Consider the following 19,853-nt stretch of genomic DNA (forward strand, 5'->3'; position numbering starts at 1 on the left):
GCATCATGAAAGATATCTTGACACTAACCAATCTAGGCCATCATTGTAGGGAGTTAACAAAAGGAACAAATAGAGACAATACAAAAAAAAAAAAATCATTAATCCGGCCAGTCTTTCTGTCCCTGAAAAAGAATGGGCACAATAGAAATAAATTTGTCCTCAGGAGCTCGAAGATGAACTGGGCAGCAATCAGATAGGACAAACATATGGACCCAGAGAGTTATAGCTCCCATAGTAATTTTCTCATCTGACACAGCCATAAAGGAGCGCAGAGCTGGGGTCGGTACAGGAGGAATAAAGTTCCCAGGTGAAATGAGGATATGTCTGTCGATCTCCGCTATCACCACATCCTCCACAATGTTAGCCGGGGTACATGCAGGAATTGGGGCAACATATGTAACATCATCCAGCTTGTCCAGAAGCCTGGCAGTAGAGGCATGGAGAAACAGGACCAATCCCTCAGCAACAGGGCAGCAGAATGATACATCCATGGGCACAGGCAAAGAGAGTCCAGGATCTACAACCCATTCATTTATAGATGTAGTAGGAGTTATGTCAGGCAATGGACACGGATCCTGCACGACCTCACCATAACTCTGACCATATGAATAGCAGGGGGAAGCAGTAACCCCTGGTACATTATCAAATATGTCGAGAATCCTCTGGGTTGAGGCTGATATGGCACAGAGAATCAGTTGCAATGGGTTTTCCATGGCTCAGAACAGATATCTCACTAGAGGGATAGATGGAGCCGAGATCACTATCCAAAGACAATGAGGCAACAAGATGACAGCGGCTAGCACGCCGCCAGAGCCCGTCACCTCAACAGTAACGATGTAGACCTAGCTGACCGTGGATCTCAGCGCATGAGGAGAATCTGCTCAATGAACGAACGGGACCAAGTCACTGCAGGTCTCCGCAGGCCGTCCGCGAAGAAGCCCCAGAGCACAGAACAGCGGAGCAGGAGGACATCGCCAGCCGATCACTGCATCAGAAGACAGCCAGCGGGCGCAGGCCAGGGGCACAGGAGTGTCTCTATGCAGGTGTCCCCATCCAGGAGGCAGGCAGGCAAGATGGCGCCGGTCCCCCCGTGCGGCCAAGCAGCGCGCCTCGTTAGAGACGACTCCCGCTCACTTCCGCCATTCCTCCGGAGAGTCTCCAAGCGCACCCACCCGCCGAGTCCCCTGACAGTAGGCACCAGCAAAGCACCGGAGCCCAGTAAGAGCCGCCGGGAAATCCAAAATGGCGCCCGCACCCAAGACGGAGGACCGACGGATTTCAGCAGGCCTCGACAGTCAACCACGTCTCCACGAGCCGTCCAGGAGGTCCGCAAGTGGTGCAGGGAACTCAGGAACAATTCAGTAGCCAGAGGAGGTAAGTGCAGGGCAACCACGGGTCCCGGGACAGGATATATTTAAAGGATAGTGTCGGAGCTCCCGGTCCCCGCGTCCTCTCACAATGCCGGCCAAGCCACGCCCCCCCTGTAATGACATAATTTAGAAAGATTTCAAATTATTTAGAATTCAATGAACAATCAACAACAATTCTTACATTTTGGGAGGGCATTTGCGCTATAGAAAATTTACTGCACAGCTGTTGCTATTTGTTCACAATACTTGCTATGAATACAATCGTTTAAGGAATTCCTCCTAGACAATTAAAATGGAGATGCCACAGTTTTAAGTTAGCTGTAGTCACACATTGTAAATAGGGGATGCGGTCATTTGGTCTACTGCATTATGGTAGAAAGTCATTAGGTCGAATCCATTAGGTCGACATGCTAAAAGGTCGACATGACTCTCGGTCGACATGGGAAAAGGTCGACATGATTCTAGTTCGAAAGGTCATTAGTTCGACAGGTCATTAGTTCGACAAGGTCATTAGTTCGACATTGTCTATGTCGACATTCACAAGGTCGACATGGAGTTTTTCACTGTTTTTTGAGCCAACATGTGCCGACAGGCGGTATTTCATGCCCTACCATCCACTAGGGCGTGGTGGGAGAATAAAATAGTGTGCCGAGCGTAGCGAGGCACCGTGCCCGACGCATAGCGAGCGCAGAGAGCGATGCGAGGGGATGCAGTGCACTTTAAACTGTGTCCATGTCGACTGTGTTGACATTCAGGTAAAAAAACAGTGAAAAACCCCATGTCGACCTTGTGAATGTCGACATAGACAATGTCGAACTAATGACCTTGTCGAACTAATGACCTGTCGAACTAATGACCTTTCGACCTAGAATCATGTCGACCTTTTCCCATGTCGACCTAGAATCATGTCGACCTTTTAGCATGTCGACCTAATGGATTCGACCTAATGACTTTCTACCATAATGCAATAGACCAAATGATCCCAACCCGTAAATAGAGAATGTTGGGTTTATGTACAGTGCACTACTTGAGATTAGAAAAAAAAATACTTTTATTAGTTTATTTAAAGTATTCTTGAATATATAAAACACGCAAAATACAATTAAATAAAGTACACAAAAGATACAAGTGTATTAAAACCATTGTGTGCTTGATTCTGCTCTTTATATTTGGCCTAATTTATGTTTGTACACAACTGCCGATATTCACGCAATTGAATGATTATCCTCAGACTGTGTGTGACCTGCAATTGTGCTTTGTACACGCCAAGGTGCCACTGTGATTGCACTGACATTTTTATCATAGACAGGAAGGAACACATTGGGGGAGGTGATGAGGAGTAGCAGCAAAAACTCAGGTGTGTCATGGTAATTTTTGGGGTGAGCATCTGCCATAAGCTGCGATTATATACGTAGAGAAACCTGGCACCAGCATCGCTACAGCCAAGGCCAGTCTGCATGACCTAGGGCAGTGGTAGCCAACCCTAGCCCTCGAGAGCTACCAACAGTTCACATTTTCCAGACAACCTAGCTGCTGCACAGTTGCACTCATTAATCACTGACACATTTTAAAAGATACACAGATGGAGCTAATTAGCTCACTTGTGATTCTGTGAGGAGACCTGCAAAACATGCACTGTTGGTAGCTCTCGAGGACTAGGGTTGGCTACCCCAGACCTAGGGCTACCCTAGCAGTTGAGGTTTCTTGTTCTTATGTACAGTCTGTGTATATGTACACAGTTGCAAATGAGTTTGTGATGGCTCCTCTGGATGCCTCTCTTCTTTTCTGGGTGCCCATTTCCATTGCTAAGATTTTAGCAAGTGAAGCTGAGACCCTTAAAAGTGGTACTTCAAACACGATTGTAGAAAACTGAAAAGCTATTTTTAGCTATAAGTTAGAAACACATGAATAACACTGAGATGTCAATGACCCTCACTTGAATTGTATATGAATTAAAGAGTGAGTAGACATTTTTTTTAAACAACTTTTTTATTTAGTCAAAGCTTCAAATCAGTATAAAATACATTACTGTATATTAAGATCTAATAATCGAGTAGAGAGTCAATAACACAGTGGTGTTACATATTATCAATAAGTTTTAAGTAAAAACACACAATATAGTATTCTTCGTGTAAAAAGGAAGGAGTTATTCCAGGAGTAGCGGGGGTCATTGAGTAATGTCCGTTCTTCATACCAATGAGTATTCCGGAAACAATGATGAATAGTTCGTTTGGTTGATAAAGGTAGTGTCTCCATATCATAATAACACATTTGAGAATAGAAAACAAGATTCATGTCATTTCCATTCTACCAATTTTGATCTTCCAATATCTAGGGTCAGCCAATATCTACAACTATGACCTCTTCAATATGAATCACTTGGAGGAGATTCGTAAGAGAGTTGGGTTTTGTCCACAGTTTGATGTGAAGTTCGATCCTTTGACAGTGAAAGAAAATTTAAAAGTGTTTGCTAAAATCAAAGGAATTCCTCGCAGCAACGTGAATCGAGAGGTATCAAGAAACATTTCAGAAAACTGGATTTTTTAAAAATTGTGTTAATTCCGTTTCTTACAGTACACTGGTGACACGGGAAACACAGTATGAATAGAGTGTGGTGAAGGGAGTCTGGGCACTTTGACTTTACCAACAAAAAGCTCATGTTCCTCGCCTTCTATTAGAAAGAACAATCTGACATCAGGATACAAAAAAAGGATGTATCAGAGAGCGCTGGACTTAGTACCACCTAGTCAATCATACAATAGTTACTGAATGATACATCAATCACATTTCATATGACAATTCTTTATCCCCTTCCAGAATGACATGTGAGATTCGTTTGGGATAAAAGTTCTTTATTGAAACCCAGCGCGTTTCATCAGAACGACTTCATTAGGGGTGTGAAGAAAGAATTTAATATTAGGCCTGTGTGGCAACTAATGTTTAATTCAGGACAAGGTAAAATCAATGAGATGATAGATTTGGGCGAAGCCACTCCGGCTTAGTATGCTAGATATTTCTGTAAGGATGAGGTCCTTAAATATTGGACTCACAGGGCCGTATTCATACTGATGCACCTTATAGATCAAATGAAAAATAAATCCAGATAAGAGTATCCCCTCTCAAATAATCACCGCAGTGTAGTAAAATCCCAAGCTCCTTCACTATCAGCCAGTGAAGGAGCTTGGGACTTTACTACACTGCGGTGATTATTTGAGAGGTGATACTCTTATGTATGATTGACTAGGTGGTACTAAGTCCAGCGCTCTCCGATAAATCCTTTTTTTGTATCTTTGTTGTCAGACTCTCACTAACAGGAGAGTCTTATCAGAGCAGCAGCTTATAAAAAATCCTTTAGCGCAAGACGAAGGCCATATTGTATTTTTATATATATATTATATATATAAATATATATATATATATTATATATATAGACCAACCAATAAATGCAGCACTCCAGCACGATTGAATTAAAGTTCTTTTATTGAAACAGTGGTAAAACCAATAGCAACATCTCAACAGCAATGTGTCATCATCAGGCTCGATGCCTGATGACGACACATTGCTGTTGAAACGTTGCTATTGGTTTTACCACTGTTTCACTAAAAGTACTTTGATTCAATCGTGCTGGAGTGCTACATTTATTGGTTCGTCTGTATAACACGTTTGTTAAGTGCGGGCACCCGCCATAGGAACATTAGCTGTGGAGTGCTGGACCCTCTTGGTATATATATATATATATATGTGTGTGTGTGTGTGTGTGTGTGTGTGGCTATCAAACTGCTGTTGGACCCTTATTGCTGGACCCTCTTGGTATATATATATATGTGTGTGTGTGTGTGTGTGTGTGTGTGTGTGTGTGTGTGTGTGGCTATCAAACTGCTGTTGGACCCTTATTGGTATGATGTTGAGCTTGATAATTATTTATTTATTTACAGTTCCTTATATAGCGCAGCACATTCCGTTGCGCTTTACAATAGTAGACAGTGATAAAACAAACTGGGTAACAACAGACAGACTTGGAGGAAGGAGAGCCCTGCTGCAAGCTTACAATCTATAGGGATATAGGAGGGAAACACAAGGACAGGCACCAGTAATATAGCATAGCAGTCCCACCAAGTTACAATATAATGGTCTTGTTTGACTGAAACGTCGCTGCTACTATTTTCTGTTTACGACTTCTTTGAGGATTAAAATATTTGCATACTAAACCTTGGTGAGTGCCTATCTCAGCATGCGTACGTACATATAGATAGATAGATAGATAGATAGATAGAAACTCATTTTGATTCTGAACTTCTTGTTAAAAATCTTACTGAAGAACATATTTTACTCAGTCCAATGATCCAGAAAAATGTCTATCTGCTTATTGTATGTTAAATAACATTTTTTTTCCATTTTCTTTATAACATACATCCTAAATCTTAGAAGCTAAATCTCAGATATAGTGCAGAAAACTATAATATTTTAATGATTTAATAATTAGTGACAAGAATAAAAAAAAAAAAACACCAAAATATTAGTTTAAAAATATAAAGACTGTGTCCCACAAAACACATTGCTATTGAAGGGAAATATCCAATTTTTTATTCTTTCTTTTGTTTTGATAAATGATACTGTTTGTTCTAGAAAATATTTAGATTATTTGTGTTACTAGTTTCAGCAATTAGAATTCCTGTCTCAAAGTAAGCCTAGTCTTTTGCAAAAGCCATCTCCCTGACTCCCTAGCAATAGACTTAATGAAAGATGGCCATCTTGTCTTATGGACATAATAAAGAACTAAGATGTCATTTATCCTGAGCAAGTCCCATGGATTCATAATACCCTTGAAAAATGTAGCATGAAGATTACCCTCTTTGTCTATGTACCCAACTCAGTCTACAGCCAGGAGTCAAAAGATAATGATTCTAATAGAACCTAGATACCACATACAGCTGAAAGAGGGGTTTGGTTCTAAGCACTGTCCTGTCTCCATGATATATGAGTATGAGACTGATGAGCACACAGCCCTGGAACCCTCCTACCTGAGAAGATACTGTAGATGACAGGAAGGCAATCTCTGTGTCCCTACTAAGGAACTCAAACTCCAGCTATTTGAAAGGACAAGTGCAGGAATAATTTAGGCAATTCACATGTGATAAAAAAAACTTGGGCCACACTAGGGACACCGATCAGACAGACGTAAGACTGCAGTGCTGTAATTAAACACTAGAATTGTTCAGATTAGCACTGAGGTAGACTGCAAATTAAACAGACTGATACTGAAACGATGTGTTCTCTGGTGAGAACACTGGCCCTGACCGATTAATATCCAGGGTATATATATATATATATATATATATATATATATATATTTTGGTACTTGTGTACTATCACGGCTCCCATCGCATGCCATCGCATGCCATATGTAGTGGCATGCGATGCGATTTTACCGGGGTTTTATGCATTTTTGTTAAAAATCGCATGCGATCGCATCACATGCGATCGCATCGCATGCGAGCTCATGCGATGCGATGTCATTTTTCACAGAAATTATGGACATGAGTTGAAATCATGTAAAATGCACCCCAAATGTCATTTTTCACACTGTACCACCCCCACTATCAATGCCAACCCGGAGCGTAGCGAGCCCGCGAGGGGCGGCGGTACGCGTCCTACGGCCTTTTCATACCCCCATTATCCACGGCGGCGTGGAGTTGAGAATAGAAAGTGTGGCGAGCGCAGCGAGGCGAGTGGACGCGGATACCTTCACAGGTATCCTTGTCCCCTCGCGGGCTTCACAGGTATCAGTGTCCCCTCGCGGGGCTCGGTGGCTCACTGCGCTCGCCACACTTTCTATTCTCAACTCCATGCCGACGTGGATAGTGGGGGTATGAAAAGGTCGTAAGACGCGTACCGCCACTTTCTATTCTCAACTCCATGCCGACGTGGATAGTGGGGGTATGAAAAGGTCGTAAGACGCGTACCGCCGCCCCTCGCGGGCTCGCTACGCTCGCCACGCTTCGGGTTGGCGTTGATAGTAGGGGTGGTACAGTGTGAAAAATGACATTTGGGGTGCATTTTACATGATTTCAACTCATGTCCATAATTTCAGTGAAAAATGACATCGCATCACATCAGATCGCATGCAATCTCATGCGATCGCATGCGATGCAATGCGATTTTTCCGTATACGATGCCCATCTTGGGAGCCGTGATTCTACACAAGTACCATTTTTTTTTTAAATTAATCTGCCGGTACTTATGAGGTTGTTATTTATAAATAGTTTTCTAATTTTTAAATAAATATTTTTTTTTTGTTATGTGTCATGTTTATGTATAAAATAAAATAATTTTTTGTAACTAATTCTGATTGGCTTTGCAGCAGCCCCTGGAGGCTTAATCAGGTTCCCAGGTCTGGTGCATGCGCAATATGGTCCGTGGCACTGTGCAGACGCAGAACCTGTTTTGGGGGCTGCCGCGCACAGAGAGGCATCCCAGAGGGAGGGAACATCTCCCTATTGGAATGCCTTGAGTGAATGGCAGGTTGGACTTCCAATAGGAAGTCAATGCCAGTCACAGTGACGCCAGAGCAGTCTCATAGACTGCATCTGGCTTCACTTTAAGCAGAGACAGTGGCGGATTTTACCTGGGGAGGGCTGCAGTCCTGTAGCCCATAGGTAAAACCCGCCACTGATAGATATATACACACCTTGGCCCTTATTCTGAATCGTGCGGTACGGGCCGCGTGCGGCCGTACCGCCGATGTTTTCAGTCTGCACATGCGCAGAGGTCAATCTGCGCATGTGCAGCCGAATTCGCCGCAGACGTATTTCGTCCGCCGCAAAGGGGGCGTATAGGGGCGTGAGGGGCTTCATACCCTCATTTCCCTATGCATACGCCCCGCGTTTCATGGGCGTTCCCATGCAAACGCGGGGCGTATGCATGGTAATGAGGGTATGACGCCAGTGATGGGGGCGGAAAGCTGACGTCGCCGGATGTCAGTTCTCCGGCCCCATACAAGCTATCACACGGACGATTGTCCGTGTGGTCTCAGCTTGCGGGAGCTGCTGGGGCGTGCGGCCCTGCCTTCGATGGTCGACGACCATCGAATGCAGGGGGCAGCTCCCACCATGGTGGAGGCGTACGCCCCACCATTTTCATGCGGATCGCCAGCCGTCCGTGTACGGACGGCCGTGGCGATCCGTAGTGTGGGCGGGGATTGGTTTGTGCGGCCGGAGCACCGTGTGCGGCTCCGGCCGCACGATTCAGAATAAGGGCCCTTGTTTGGACCATTGACTCACCACTTTTGAACAATTGTTCATAACAGATATCAGGAACATTAGTATTCAATTGCATATCAGAATAATTATCAGTGTTAGCCACAGTGGTATATGCTGAACACTGGGAGAGCATAAACTCCTTTTCTGGTAAATTTAATGTGCACAAGCTTCCTACACTGCACTCCCTACACTGCACTATATATCCTTTGTATTTCAAGTGTCACATTGGCTGCCAGACAAATATATTTCTGCAGAACCTTCACCACTTGCAGTGAAATCCACTTTCAGTGTTCACAGTGCACAAGTGAAATATGCAGCATTGGACTTTCTTTTCAGGTCCAGAAGGTAATTTCTGATCTGCAACTGACAGATGTTGAGAATCTTGAAGCAAGTAAACTAAGCGGTGGTCAGAAGAGAAAGTTAAGTCTTGGAATTGCCCTTCTGGGAGATCCACAGGTAAATGTTGTATACTGATATAACATTAGTATAATGTAAGCAATAAGCTATCACTTGGCCAGTTTTCCTTTAAACAATGCACTATCTATGGTACAGTAGACCAATTCCAAGCAGGCCACTATCTGTGTGATGTGGGGAAAACAAATTCTTCTTTATAGAGCAGGCATTCCAGACCTCGGTCCTCAAGACAGACAGTGCAGGTTTGGCTGATATCCAGGCTTCAGCACAGAAGGTTAAATCAAAAATAACTGATGTACTGATTAAGTCACCTTTGCTCAAGCCTGGATGTCCCTAAAACCTGGACTGTGAAGGGGCCTACACATGGAGAGATGAGCATACTGAGCAATGCTAGATCGCTCAGATCACTCAGCACACAATACTACACGGTGTCCCTTGAGGGCCGAGTTTGGGAATGCCTGCCATAGATTATTCTTTAATATATCTAAAAATATGTTGTCAGAACACCAGGGCCGGAACTTAAAAACAAATAGGGGGGTGTCAGACTCTCACGGCACAGTGAGCCCCATGTGTCTGCAGCCGGCACAGCATCATCCTAGCAGAGACGCTTCCCGCAGGCAGACCCCGCGTGTGATGGCTCCCCCAAGCCGCTGTATGCTCTGCAGGACAATGTAGCCATGTTAATGCTTACTGCGATGCGGCATACTGCCCCGGCCTGTGACTATTTGTAACTAGTGATCGCTCCATTAATTTATAAAGGAACGATCACCCATTACCGCCTGTGAATAGTCACAGCCTGGCGCAGCATGCCACATCGCAGCAAACATTACATTTGTATAGGACAAACACATGTAAATAAAAATGTAAATAAAAAACATATTATGTAAAGTAGCCCATCTCACCATCATCAGCCAGCAGGGCCAGGGGCTGGCTGGCAACTTTTAGCCTAGGGGGCAAGTCCAGAGCACTGGCCCATACCCCCCATTATTCTGGAAAGCTGCATGCTTGTGCTCGCCGGTGGCGCGCAGAAAAATTAGGCGTGTGGCCTATCATAAGGGGGCGTGGCCTGTACCTTGATTGTATTGTGTACCTGCAGATTGCACATTGTGATGCTAATTACACATTATGCCGCACACCTTGATGCCCATACTGTGATGGCAATTACCCAATGCTCCCCACACCGTAATGCCCATTACGCCCCATACCATGATGCCCATTACACCGCACAATGTGATGTCCACAGTGCCAGATTTGCCCCCACAGTGCCAGATATTCCGTCACAGTGCCAAATACACATATGCCCCCACAGTTTCCAGATATGCCCCCACAGTGCCAGAGACACATATGCCCCCACAGTGCCAGAGACACATATGCCCCCACAGTGCCAGAGACACATATGCCCCCACAGTGCCAGAGACACATATGCCCCCACAGTGCCAGACACATATGCCCTCACAGTGCCAGATATTCCCCCCACAGTGCCAGATACACATATGCCCCCACAGTGCCAGATATGCCCCCACAGTGCCAGAGACACATATGCCCCCACAGTGCCAGAGAAACATAATATGCCCCCACAGTGCCAGATACACATACAGTATGTGATGTTTTACATCCTTGCTGGCGGGTCGCCAGAACGTACGCGCTGGCGACCCGCCAGCAGCCTCGCCAGCGAGGAGACTGAGACGCGCGTGCGTCTTACGCGCACGCGCGTCTCAGTCTCCGTCGCTAGCGCGACGGAAACCCTGTCCGTCTCCGCCTCAGGGAGATGGACAGGGTTAGGGGGGGGTAGGGGGGGTGCGGGCAGGCGGCGGGGACCCCGGGTTACCGCCGGCAAGCCGGCGGGGACCCGGGGGAACGGATGGAAGCGCCGTCGGAAGGGGACGCGCGCGCGTCCCCTTCTCACCATCGCCATGGCGCTGGCGGGGGATGGCGGCTGGCGACGCCAGCGCCATCCCCTGCAAAGATGGGACCTGACCCATCTGTATGCCCCCACAGTGCCAGATATGCCCCCACAGTGCCAGAGACACATATGCCCCACAGTGCCAGATATGCCCCCACAGTGCCAGATATTCCCACACAGTGCCAGATACACATATGCCCCCACAGTGCCAGAGATGCCCCCACAGTGCCAGAGATGCCCCCACAGTGCCAGAGACACATATGCCCCCACAGTGCCAGAGACACATATGCCCCCACAGTGCCAAAGACACATATGCCCCCACAGTGCCAGAGACACACATGCCCCCACAGTGCCAGAGGAGACACACATGCCCCCACAGTGCCAGAGATGACACACATGCCCCCACAGTGCCAGAGACGACACACATGCCCCCACAGTGCCAGAGACGACACACATGCCCCCACAGTGCCAGAGACGACACACATGCCCCCACAGTGCCAGAGACGACACACATGCCCCCACAGTGCCAGAGACGACACACATGCCCCCACAGTGCCAGAGGAGACACACATGCCCCCACAGTGCCAGAGGAGACACACATGCCCCCACAGTGCCAGAGGAGACACACATGCCCCCACAGTGCCAGAGGAGACACACATGCCCCCACCAGCAACTCACCATTGTTGCTGGGCTGGGGGGTCCGGGACAGACAGCCCTCCTGCTCCCCCGGGCCGCTTAGCCAGTCACTGGCTGCTGGCCGCGCTGGATCACCATCCACCTCCTCCAGGCCGCCCTCCTGCGCTGGCTGCGGCTACAGGAAGAGCATGGCCGCGGGTACAGGAAGATGGCCGCCGGCCTCCTGCACTGAGGACATGTTCTGGAAGCCACGGCCAGCGCAGAAGGGCTGCCTGTGCCTGGAGGAGGTGGATGGTGACCAGCGTGGCCCGCAGCCAGTGACTGGCTAAGCGGCCCGGGGGGCACATGGCACCCTGCCCCCCGGCCCAGCCCGCCCCTGAGCAGGGCCGTCTTCTCCCTTGCTTTCTGTCTTGGCTTGGCAGGCAGGATGTGGAGCGGGCAACAGCAGGCTCCGTGTGTGTCACTCCTGCTTCTTCTACCCCCCCCCCCCCGCTTCTACCGCACGGCACCACCACCAACCCCCAGCCAGGCTACTTCTGCATGGCACTACCACCCTCTGCCCGGCTTCTCCCATCCCTGTCCGACTCCTTCCACACGGCGCTACCCCCTACTGCATAGCGCAAACCCCCCGGCCTGTCTCTTTCTGCATGGTGTAACCTATGAACCCCCTGCCTGGCTGCTTCTGCTTGGCACCATCCCTGCCCGGCTACTTCTGCAAGGCACTGCCACCCCCTGCCTGGCTGCTCCCGCATAGTGCCACCTCCCACCCCCTGCCCGACTGCTTCTGCATGGCGGCAGCCCCTGCTGCATAGCGCTACCCCCCACGCCCGTATCCTTTATCTGCATGGCGCAACCGACCTGCCCCGATCCTCCTGCACGCTGCCACCCCCACCTGCCCTGTGGTGGCGTGGTAAAGCAGGTGGCCACAGCGGCTCTACAATAAAATAATAAAACTACCGAGGGTGCATGGGATTGCTTGCTGTCCATGGGGCCCCCCTAGCCTCCGGGCCCCATAGCAGCTGCACCTCCTGTACCCTCAGTAGTTCCGCCACTGCTGCTACCTTACTTTTCGTGTCTTGGTTATTGACTTGTGAACATTATTGACCATTACAGCCACTGATTTTGTATTGGTTATCATAATTGGCCTCATCTTTCCACAGATGTGTGCCTCTTAATTAGAGATGAGCGGCGGGCACTTTTTCGGGTTTTGGTTTTGGATCTGGATCTCCCTTCCTGTTTTGGATCTGGATTGGTATTGGCAAAACCACCCTTGCGGGTTTTGGTTTTGGATCTGGATTTATTTTGGAAAAATGCTAAAAATTGCTAAAATAACAGATTTTGGGCCTGTTTTTGCCCCTAAAGTATTATTAAGCTCAACAACATTAATTTCCACTCATTTCTAGTCAATTTTGATCACTTCATATAGTCGGTCACACTGGACACTGGATATAGTCCGTTACACTGGACACAGTCCCTGGACAATGGACTGTCCAGGGACACAGCCCCTGGACAATGGACGCAGCACTGGACAATGGACACAGCCCCTGGACAATGGACACAGCCCCTGGACACTGGACACAGCCCCTGGACACAGCCCCTGTACACTGGACACAGCCCCTGTACACTGGACACAGCCCCTGTACACTGGACACAGCCCCTGACACACTGGACACAGACCCTTTTATTATGGACACTGCAGCCCCTGTACACTGAGTGTACAGTCAGCAGCACTGCAGCCCCTGTGTGTGAGCACTGCAGCACCTAGTTTACAACAAAATAAAAAATCAGTCACTAAATAAATCACAGCACAGGGCACGGAGCACAGATCCCAACCACCCTCTTCCCTCTCCTATAATGGAGTGAAGATGGCGGGGCACGCGTGCGTCTTATATAGAATCCAGATCCCGGGAGATGATGAAGTTTTGCCTCGTTTTCGGTCTGGAATTCAGGCAGGAACTCCCGAGCCGGCTCAGATCCTGACTCGGATCACCATATTCGGATCTGTCGGATCCCGGAGATCCGAACCCACTCATCTCTACTCTTAATAATAACATAATCTCAGAAATTGTTATAATAATAATAATAATAATAACAACAGTTTATTTTATAACGCAGCAAATTCTGTTGCACTTTACAATCGGAAACAGTGATAAAACAAATTTGGTAGTTCCTGACAGTTATAGCGGTAGGAAGGCCGTGCTCGCAGGCATGCCATCTATATTATTATTTTTATAGATTTTATAAGTCTTCCATGCTGTAGTAGCACACAGAGAGATAGCGGAAACTATATTTACAAAGCAAAGTAATACAAATGTTCATCTAATGTCTGTCAAATATGGTGCTGTGGGACTTTTGGGGTAATATATTTTAGTTAAAATTTGAGCCTACAATTGTAAGGAGGGTGACTGATTTCTGTGTACAATGTGTGAAATGATACTTTTATGAATTACACTCAGAGCATACTCTTAGTTAGTGGCAATCCATCTTCCAGGTTCTGCTCCTTGATGAGCCAACTGCAGGTCTTGACCCATATTCTAGACATCATGTATGGGCCATTCTAAAAGAGAGGAAAGTGGATCGGGCTATTCTTCTCAGCACTCAGTTCATGGATGAGGCGGACATTCTTTCAGGTGAGAACCTAGTTGTTTTGTTCAGTCTCATAAGCAACATTTAAGGGATCTTCTAGACAAAGTAAATATCTATTTTCAACCTGTTCTGCCTTCATGGGGTGTTCATCTCTGCATCAGGCCCTGATTGGCATTTTGTAGAGTCGGGTTCATAGAACATCATTGCTCAGGAAATATGTATGGTTTGATGTGTGCAGGACTATTGATGCTTTTTTAATGTTTGCATTATTATTTGAGCTACTATTTCATGTGGCCATTATTATTAATGCTATTGTGGACCACACTGACATCTGCTTATGGTAAGGAATGAGTACCTTCTGCCCTGATTATTCAAAGCTTGCTGAGGCCATGTAGTGCAAGCCATCTCATATATTCTGCATTAGGTTTCATTGCATTGATGCCGGTAGATTACAAGTCACAAAAGTCCAGCCAACCATGTTCTAGATCAGTGATGGCTAACCTTGACTCTCCAGCTGTTGTTGAACTACATGCACCAGCATGCCATGCTACAGTTTTGCTATTTGGCCATGCCAAAACTGATGCAGGGGATGCTGGGATGTGTAGTTCATCAACAGCTGAAGTGTCAAGGTTAGCCATCACTGTTGTAGATGAATAAAAAGTAGAATTGGTTGCTAGGGGTACCATCTCCACATATTCAGTAAATATACCCCTACATCTCTCAGACTATTTTCAAAGGTAATCACTGTCTCCCACTGGTTCAGTCAAACTAGTCTGGCAGTTGTGGTTGTCTGTGTTTATTTTGTGTGTGTGTGTGAGAAGCGATAAACTACCTTTAATGATTTAGCAGTTTTAAAGGTATAGATCCCAACATACACATTATTTCAAACTGAATAAGGTACCGTACATATAGTAATATACAAACCTTTCCTTATTCCTAGATCGGAAAGCTGTGATCTCCAGCGGAAAGCTAAAATGTGTGGGCACATCTTTGTTTCTAAAGAGAAAATGGGGAATAGGATATCATTTACGGTAAGCAACTGGAATACCATACAAAGGCTTTCAGGTGCCAGGACCTACATACTTGGGTTGTGCAAGAGGGGAACTGCCTAGAGCAGAGGTTCCCAATCTTTTTCGGATCATGGCACCCTAGAGTATCCGAATTTTTCTACGGCACCCCTAGGCCCCCCCAAAAATATAGAAAATTAAGTAGCTTGTGTTTATATGTGTTTCTTAGGCAGTGGTGCAAGTAGAATTTTTTTCTTGGTGGTACTGATAGCCTCCACCAAAAATGGGCATGGTCATGTGTCATCAGGGGGCGTGGTCACACAAAGCTAGAGGAGTGACTAAATGACAATAGAGGTGTGGACACAGGAGACAGGGAATTAGAAACAGGGAATGACTGGGGGTGGGTTGGCTCTTGCTTGGGGGAGAGCCAGGCAGCTTGTGCTTACAATAGTGGAGCCTGCTCTTCATGCTGTCGGCGCTGCTGATGCCTGTCAGTGTGACAGGCTAAATCAGCAGTAGCCGGTAGCTGCATACAGCACCAATCATAATGCTGGGTGGGCGGGCTGCGGATGCATTATATTTAGACTTAAAATGAAAATAGAAATGACAGTGGATCAGGGGTAAGTGGTACTGCGTACCTGCAACATATTTCTTACAGGTACTCCGTACCACGCCGTACCCCCTTACTTGCAACACTGTTCTTAAGTTCAGTTATGTGGTAAAGGGCAGGATTTGCTTCTGATTGTACACATATTTTATGATTGGCAGCCACCAGCACTGGTTTTGTCCATAAATAATTGACCATAAATAATTTGAATTGGTCCTGGGCGACCAACCCGAGGCACCCCTGCAAGTGTCCCGAGGCACCCCAGGGAGCCACGGCACACAGTTTGGGAACCACTGGCCTAGAGTGCAAAGGTAATGGGTGGTGGTGGCTTGTAACTTTTAGTTCTACCATGTATTGTGGTTGTATTCAAATTGTAGATATGAAGCTGAACTTTTTATGACAATGTAGATAATTTTTGGTGTAATTTATGTTTTAATCCGTTTTTTTATGACAATTGTTACAACTGTGCAAATGTATTAACTTGAAAAACCGTATATGTATTAAACACTTAGTAGAATAGTATATCACTAAAGTGTCTTGACCTTTTTGCTGTACTAGAATTTTGTATGATTTTAGTGCTCTTTCTGTTTTATGTATTTCTTTTATATTTGGTTTACTGTACATTTTAAAAAATACATTTGAGGGGGTTGCGGCTAACATTCCAGTAGATAGTATCCCAGGAGTAAGAATACTGACACTGGCATCCTGACTTGTAATGAAGATCCCATCGCCAGAATCCTGTCTGATGCCATCTCTGCCATCTCGTACAGGGCAGGTTAGCGTTAAGTCAGGCACTAGATTTTGGGTTAGGTTTAGGATGTGTGATAGGAAGGTTAGGATTAGGCTGTGGGGGGGGGGATGTATATAACAATAATGTGTTGTAAATTCCTGAGAGTCTGTGGAAGAACTGCCAATGTGTAGTTTCTACAAATCCTCCTGCCAAATAAAGAAAATGTGATCTGTGTACCATTTATAGGACACTAGGTTTGCTCTTAATGGGTTATCATACCAGATGGTATAGTGTTCCCATAAATAAATTGTCATAACTCAGAGTAATGTATAGACAAGAAGGTGTAGATCCGCACAGACTGGGAAATTGTTTGTTTATTTTTGAAACCAACTAGTGAAAACTACTTTGAGAGATAATTTCTAGTAGTTGTGAGGTTGGCGGTGCGCCCAGCATTTAAGATCAATGATTATACACTGGGGTTTTTTGTCAGGAAAAGACTGACAAAGAAAGAAAAAACGTTTTTTGGGCGCACTCCTTTTTAAATTTGAATAGATTCAATGATTGTTTTAAAACATAACTTTTATTAAAGACTTTTTTAAAATAGATGGCACACTGTGGTGGAAAAATTGATTTAAAATGTAGTGTGATCCTTAAACTATAATTGTTAAGGAATAGTAATTATTGTATCACACTTTAATTTATCATTTATGCACTGTATTGTCAAAGGTACGATTACCAGTGATCATAGGCAGAAAAATGATTCAGTTCCCCTTAAGAATCTATACAATCTTGTGCTGATATTGTACCATAGGTATACCTGAAATGGTTTACCATGAAAAAAAGCCTCAGACGTAAATGGTCTCTAATGAAAACTCATAAGGCACAATTAGTTAGACAAGGAATTTGTACTACGGGAAAAAAAGGGCGATTTAAGTGCTGTAGCTGTATCCTGTCAAGGCAGAGCAGTTGTGGTTGTTAGATTGTGTGCCTGGAGTGGTGAAGTCTACACGGGCTACAACCGTTGACACAGTGAGACCCTCCTGTATAGGTGGTGTTTTATAAGTATTTTTGGATTAATTGCTCCTGGGTATTTAGAAGATTGTTCTTCGGTTGATATCCTGTAACTTTTAAACTGACTTACTTGCTGCAGATGGAATCAAAAAAAGTAGCAAATAATGCATTGAGTTTGATTGTTAACACTGTGTGTGTGGACTCAAAGTTACTTGCTTGCTGCGAATAGATCAAATAATAAACACTGTCGGGGAAATTAAGTAAAGGAAATTTGTAAAAAAATAGGTGTATTTGTATCCAGAAATACACTTATTTTGGACATTTACTATGCCGAAAATACAGCAATTCATATTCGTATTGATGTGCTATCAATACGAATACGAATTGCCGTATTTTCGGGATAGTAAATGTCAAAAATAAGTGAATTTCTGGATATAAATACACCTTTTTTTTTCAAATTTCCTTTAGTAAATTTCCCCCTGTGTTTGATTTTTACCACAGTGTATGTGGACACAAAGTTACTTGCTTGCTGCAAATGAATCAAAATAGAAAACACTGTGGATACAAAGTTACTTGCGTGCTGTAAATGGATCAGAATAGCGAGCACTGTGTTATAATTGTTGACACAGTGTGTGTGGACACAATGTTCCTTAGGTAATAAAGATATCAAACTGGTATTGGAATTGCAACCTACTGGATATCAATTGAGACCCTGGGTGGATGGTGTAGACAAATGCCACATATTAACAAATTATTGGGAGTGTCGCAAAGTGGGAGCACTTCCCAACTGCACGTTGCAGTAAGAGATGTGCCCGTGTACCTGTTGCCGCTGCCTGTGTTAGCGGCTGACGGCGAGATTCAGCGTATCAGTTAGGTGCTGTGGGAGCCGGAGAAATGGAGAGCCGGACCGGTGAATGCCGTTTGCCTGAGCTGCGGATAGCTGACGAGATGCGGGGAAACGGAGAAGCGGGGAGCCGGACCCACTGGTTGCTGCTACCCGGGCGCAGACTTGCTGGCCGGGGGTTGGTGAGACAGCGGCTGGAGCCTGCTTGCTGCCAATGCGTGCCAGAGGAGTGAGGCTGGAAGGGAACTGGCTGGCTGGGCTGGACACGTGTTTCGCCTATGAGGCTTCTTCCTGCAGTGCCAATGGCAGAAGTATATCGAATTCATACTGTGTGTATATATCGGCTTTTCTATTTACAGTCTGCCATAATATTTACATATATATACATTTTGTGTTTTTTCCATATATAGTCTGCCTCTTTTAACCCCATGGGTCAAGCTTGAATTAATTGATTGAAGTACACCGAAATAACCCTGATATATTGCCACCATACCCCGCTGGATTGCCCAAACCCTCCCCGAACTTGGAAGCCAAGCAGTGGAGGGCCGGGATAGTACCTAGGTGGGAGACCCCTGGGGAAGACCAGGTGTGGCAATATAAGCACAAGGGAGGTGAACCGCCACTTCAAGTCAATTTCTGTACACATGACTGCCAGAGTGATTTTTCATTAGAGACCATTTACGTCTGAGGCTTTTTTTCTTGGTAAACCACTTCAGGTATACCTATGGTGCAATATCAGCACAAGATTGTATAGATTCTTAAGGGGAACTGAATCATTTTTCTGCCTATGATCACTGGTAATCGTACCTGAAAATACAGTGCTTAAATGATAAATTAAAGTGTGATACAATAATTTTCTATTCCTTAACAATTATAGTTTAAGGATCACACTACATTTTAAATCAATTTTTCCACCACAGTGTGCCATCTATTTAAAAAAAAGTCTTTAATAAAAGTTATGTTTTAAAACAATCATTGAATCTATTCAAATTTAAAAAGCGTTTTTTCTTTCTTTGTCAGTCTTTTCCTGACAAAAAACCCCAGTGTATAACTCAGAGTAAACCTAGTGCCCATTGCGGTACCAGTTTTCTGTATATAGCTCATCCTTAAAAAGATATATAAAGTTATTCAAAAGTTGCAGTACACCCTTTTGTTTCAACAATTGTGCAGGAAATGGGAAAACTGACTTAGATTTAAGTTGGCGCCCATGTCCGGTACATAGCCTAAAAGATAGCCCACCTCACCTCACCTATATGTATATATCAGAAATCAGCCCTTTGGTGGATGAATGTCTCAGACATAGGGACTCAAAGTTGGTAAGAGGTCTATTACTCAATAAATTACCTTTCCTGGAATTAAAATTTTGAATCTGTAAAAAGTGGGAAAAAAATCTTTGGAAGGGACATCAGAGCTTTCTTGTATTTGGGTAAACTGAGGAAAGTTGAGGTCTCTAGAAATATCATTAAGAAACAGAATATAATTTTGT

General features: G+C 45.2%; 1 protein-coding gene and 1 pseudogene across 4 annotated transcripts in view; both read left to right on the forward strand.

Annotated features, from left to right (window-relative positions):
• LOC146008704 (ABC-type organic anion transporter ABCA8-like) overlaps positions 1 to 19,853 on the forward strand; it is a 230,709-nt gene that overhangs the window by 135,272 nt on the left and 75,584 nt on the right. For all 4 annotated transcript variants that reach the window (XM_083148276.1, XM_083148275.1, XM_083148277.1 and 1 more), the window contains exons 13-16: positions 3,706 to 3,881; positions 8,966 to 9,085; positions 14,074 to 14,212; positions 15,109 to 15,199. In XM_083148276.1, the coding sequence (XP_083004402.1) occupies positions 3,706 to 3,881; positions 8,966 to 9,085; positions 14,074 to 14,212; positions 15,109 to 15,199 (526 nt within the window). The remainder of the gene's footprint in view (positions 1 to 3,705; positions 3,882 to 8,965; positions 9,086 to 14,073; positions 14,213 to 15,108; positions 15,200 to 19,853) is intronic.
• LOC146011544 (5S ribosomal RNA) lies at positions 18,847 to 18,965 on the forward strand (annotated as a pseudogene).

This window comes from Crinia signifera, chromosome 6 (genome assembly GCF_055691185.1).
Source record: "Crinia signifera chromosome 6, ASM5569118v1, whole genome shotgun sequence".
NCBI classification, from domain to species: Eukaryota; Metazoa; Chordata; class Amphibia; order Anura; family Myobatrachidae; genus Crinia; species Crinia signifera.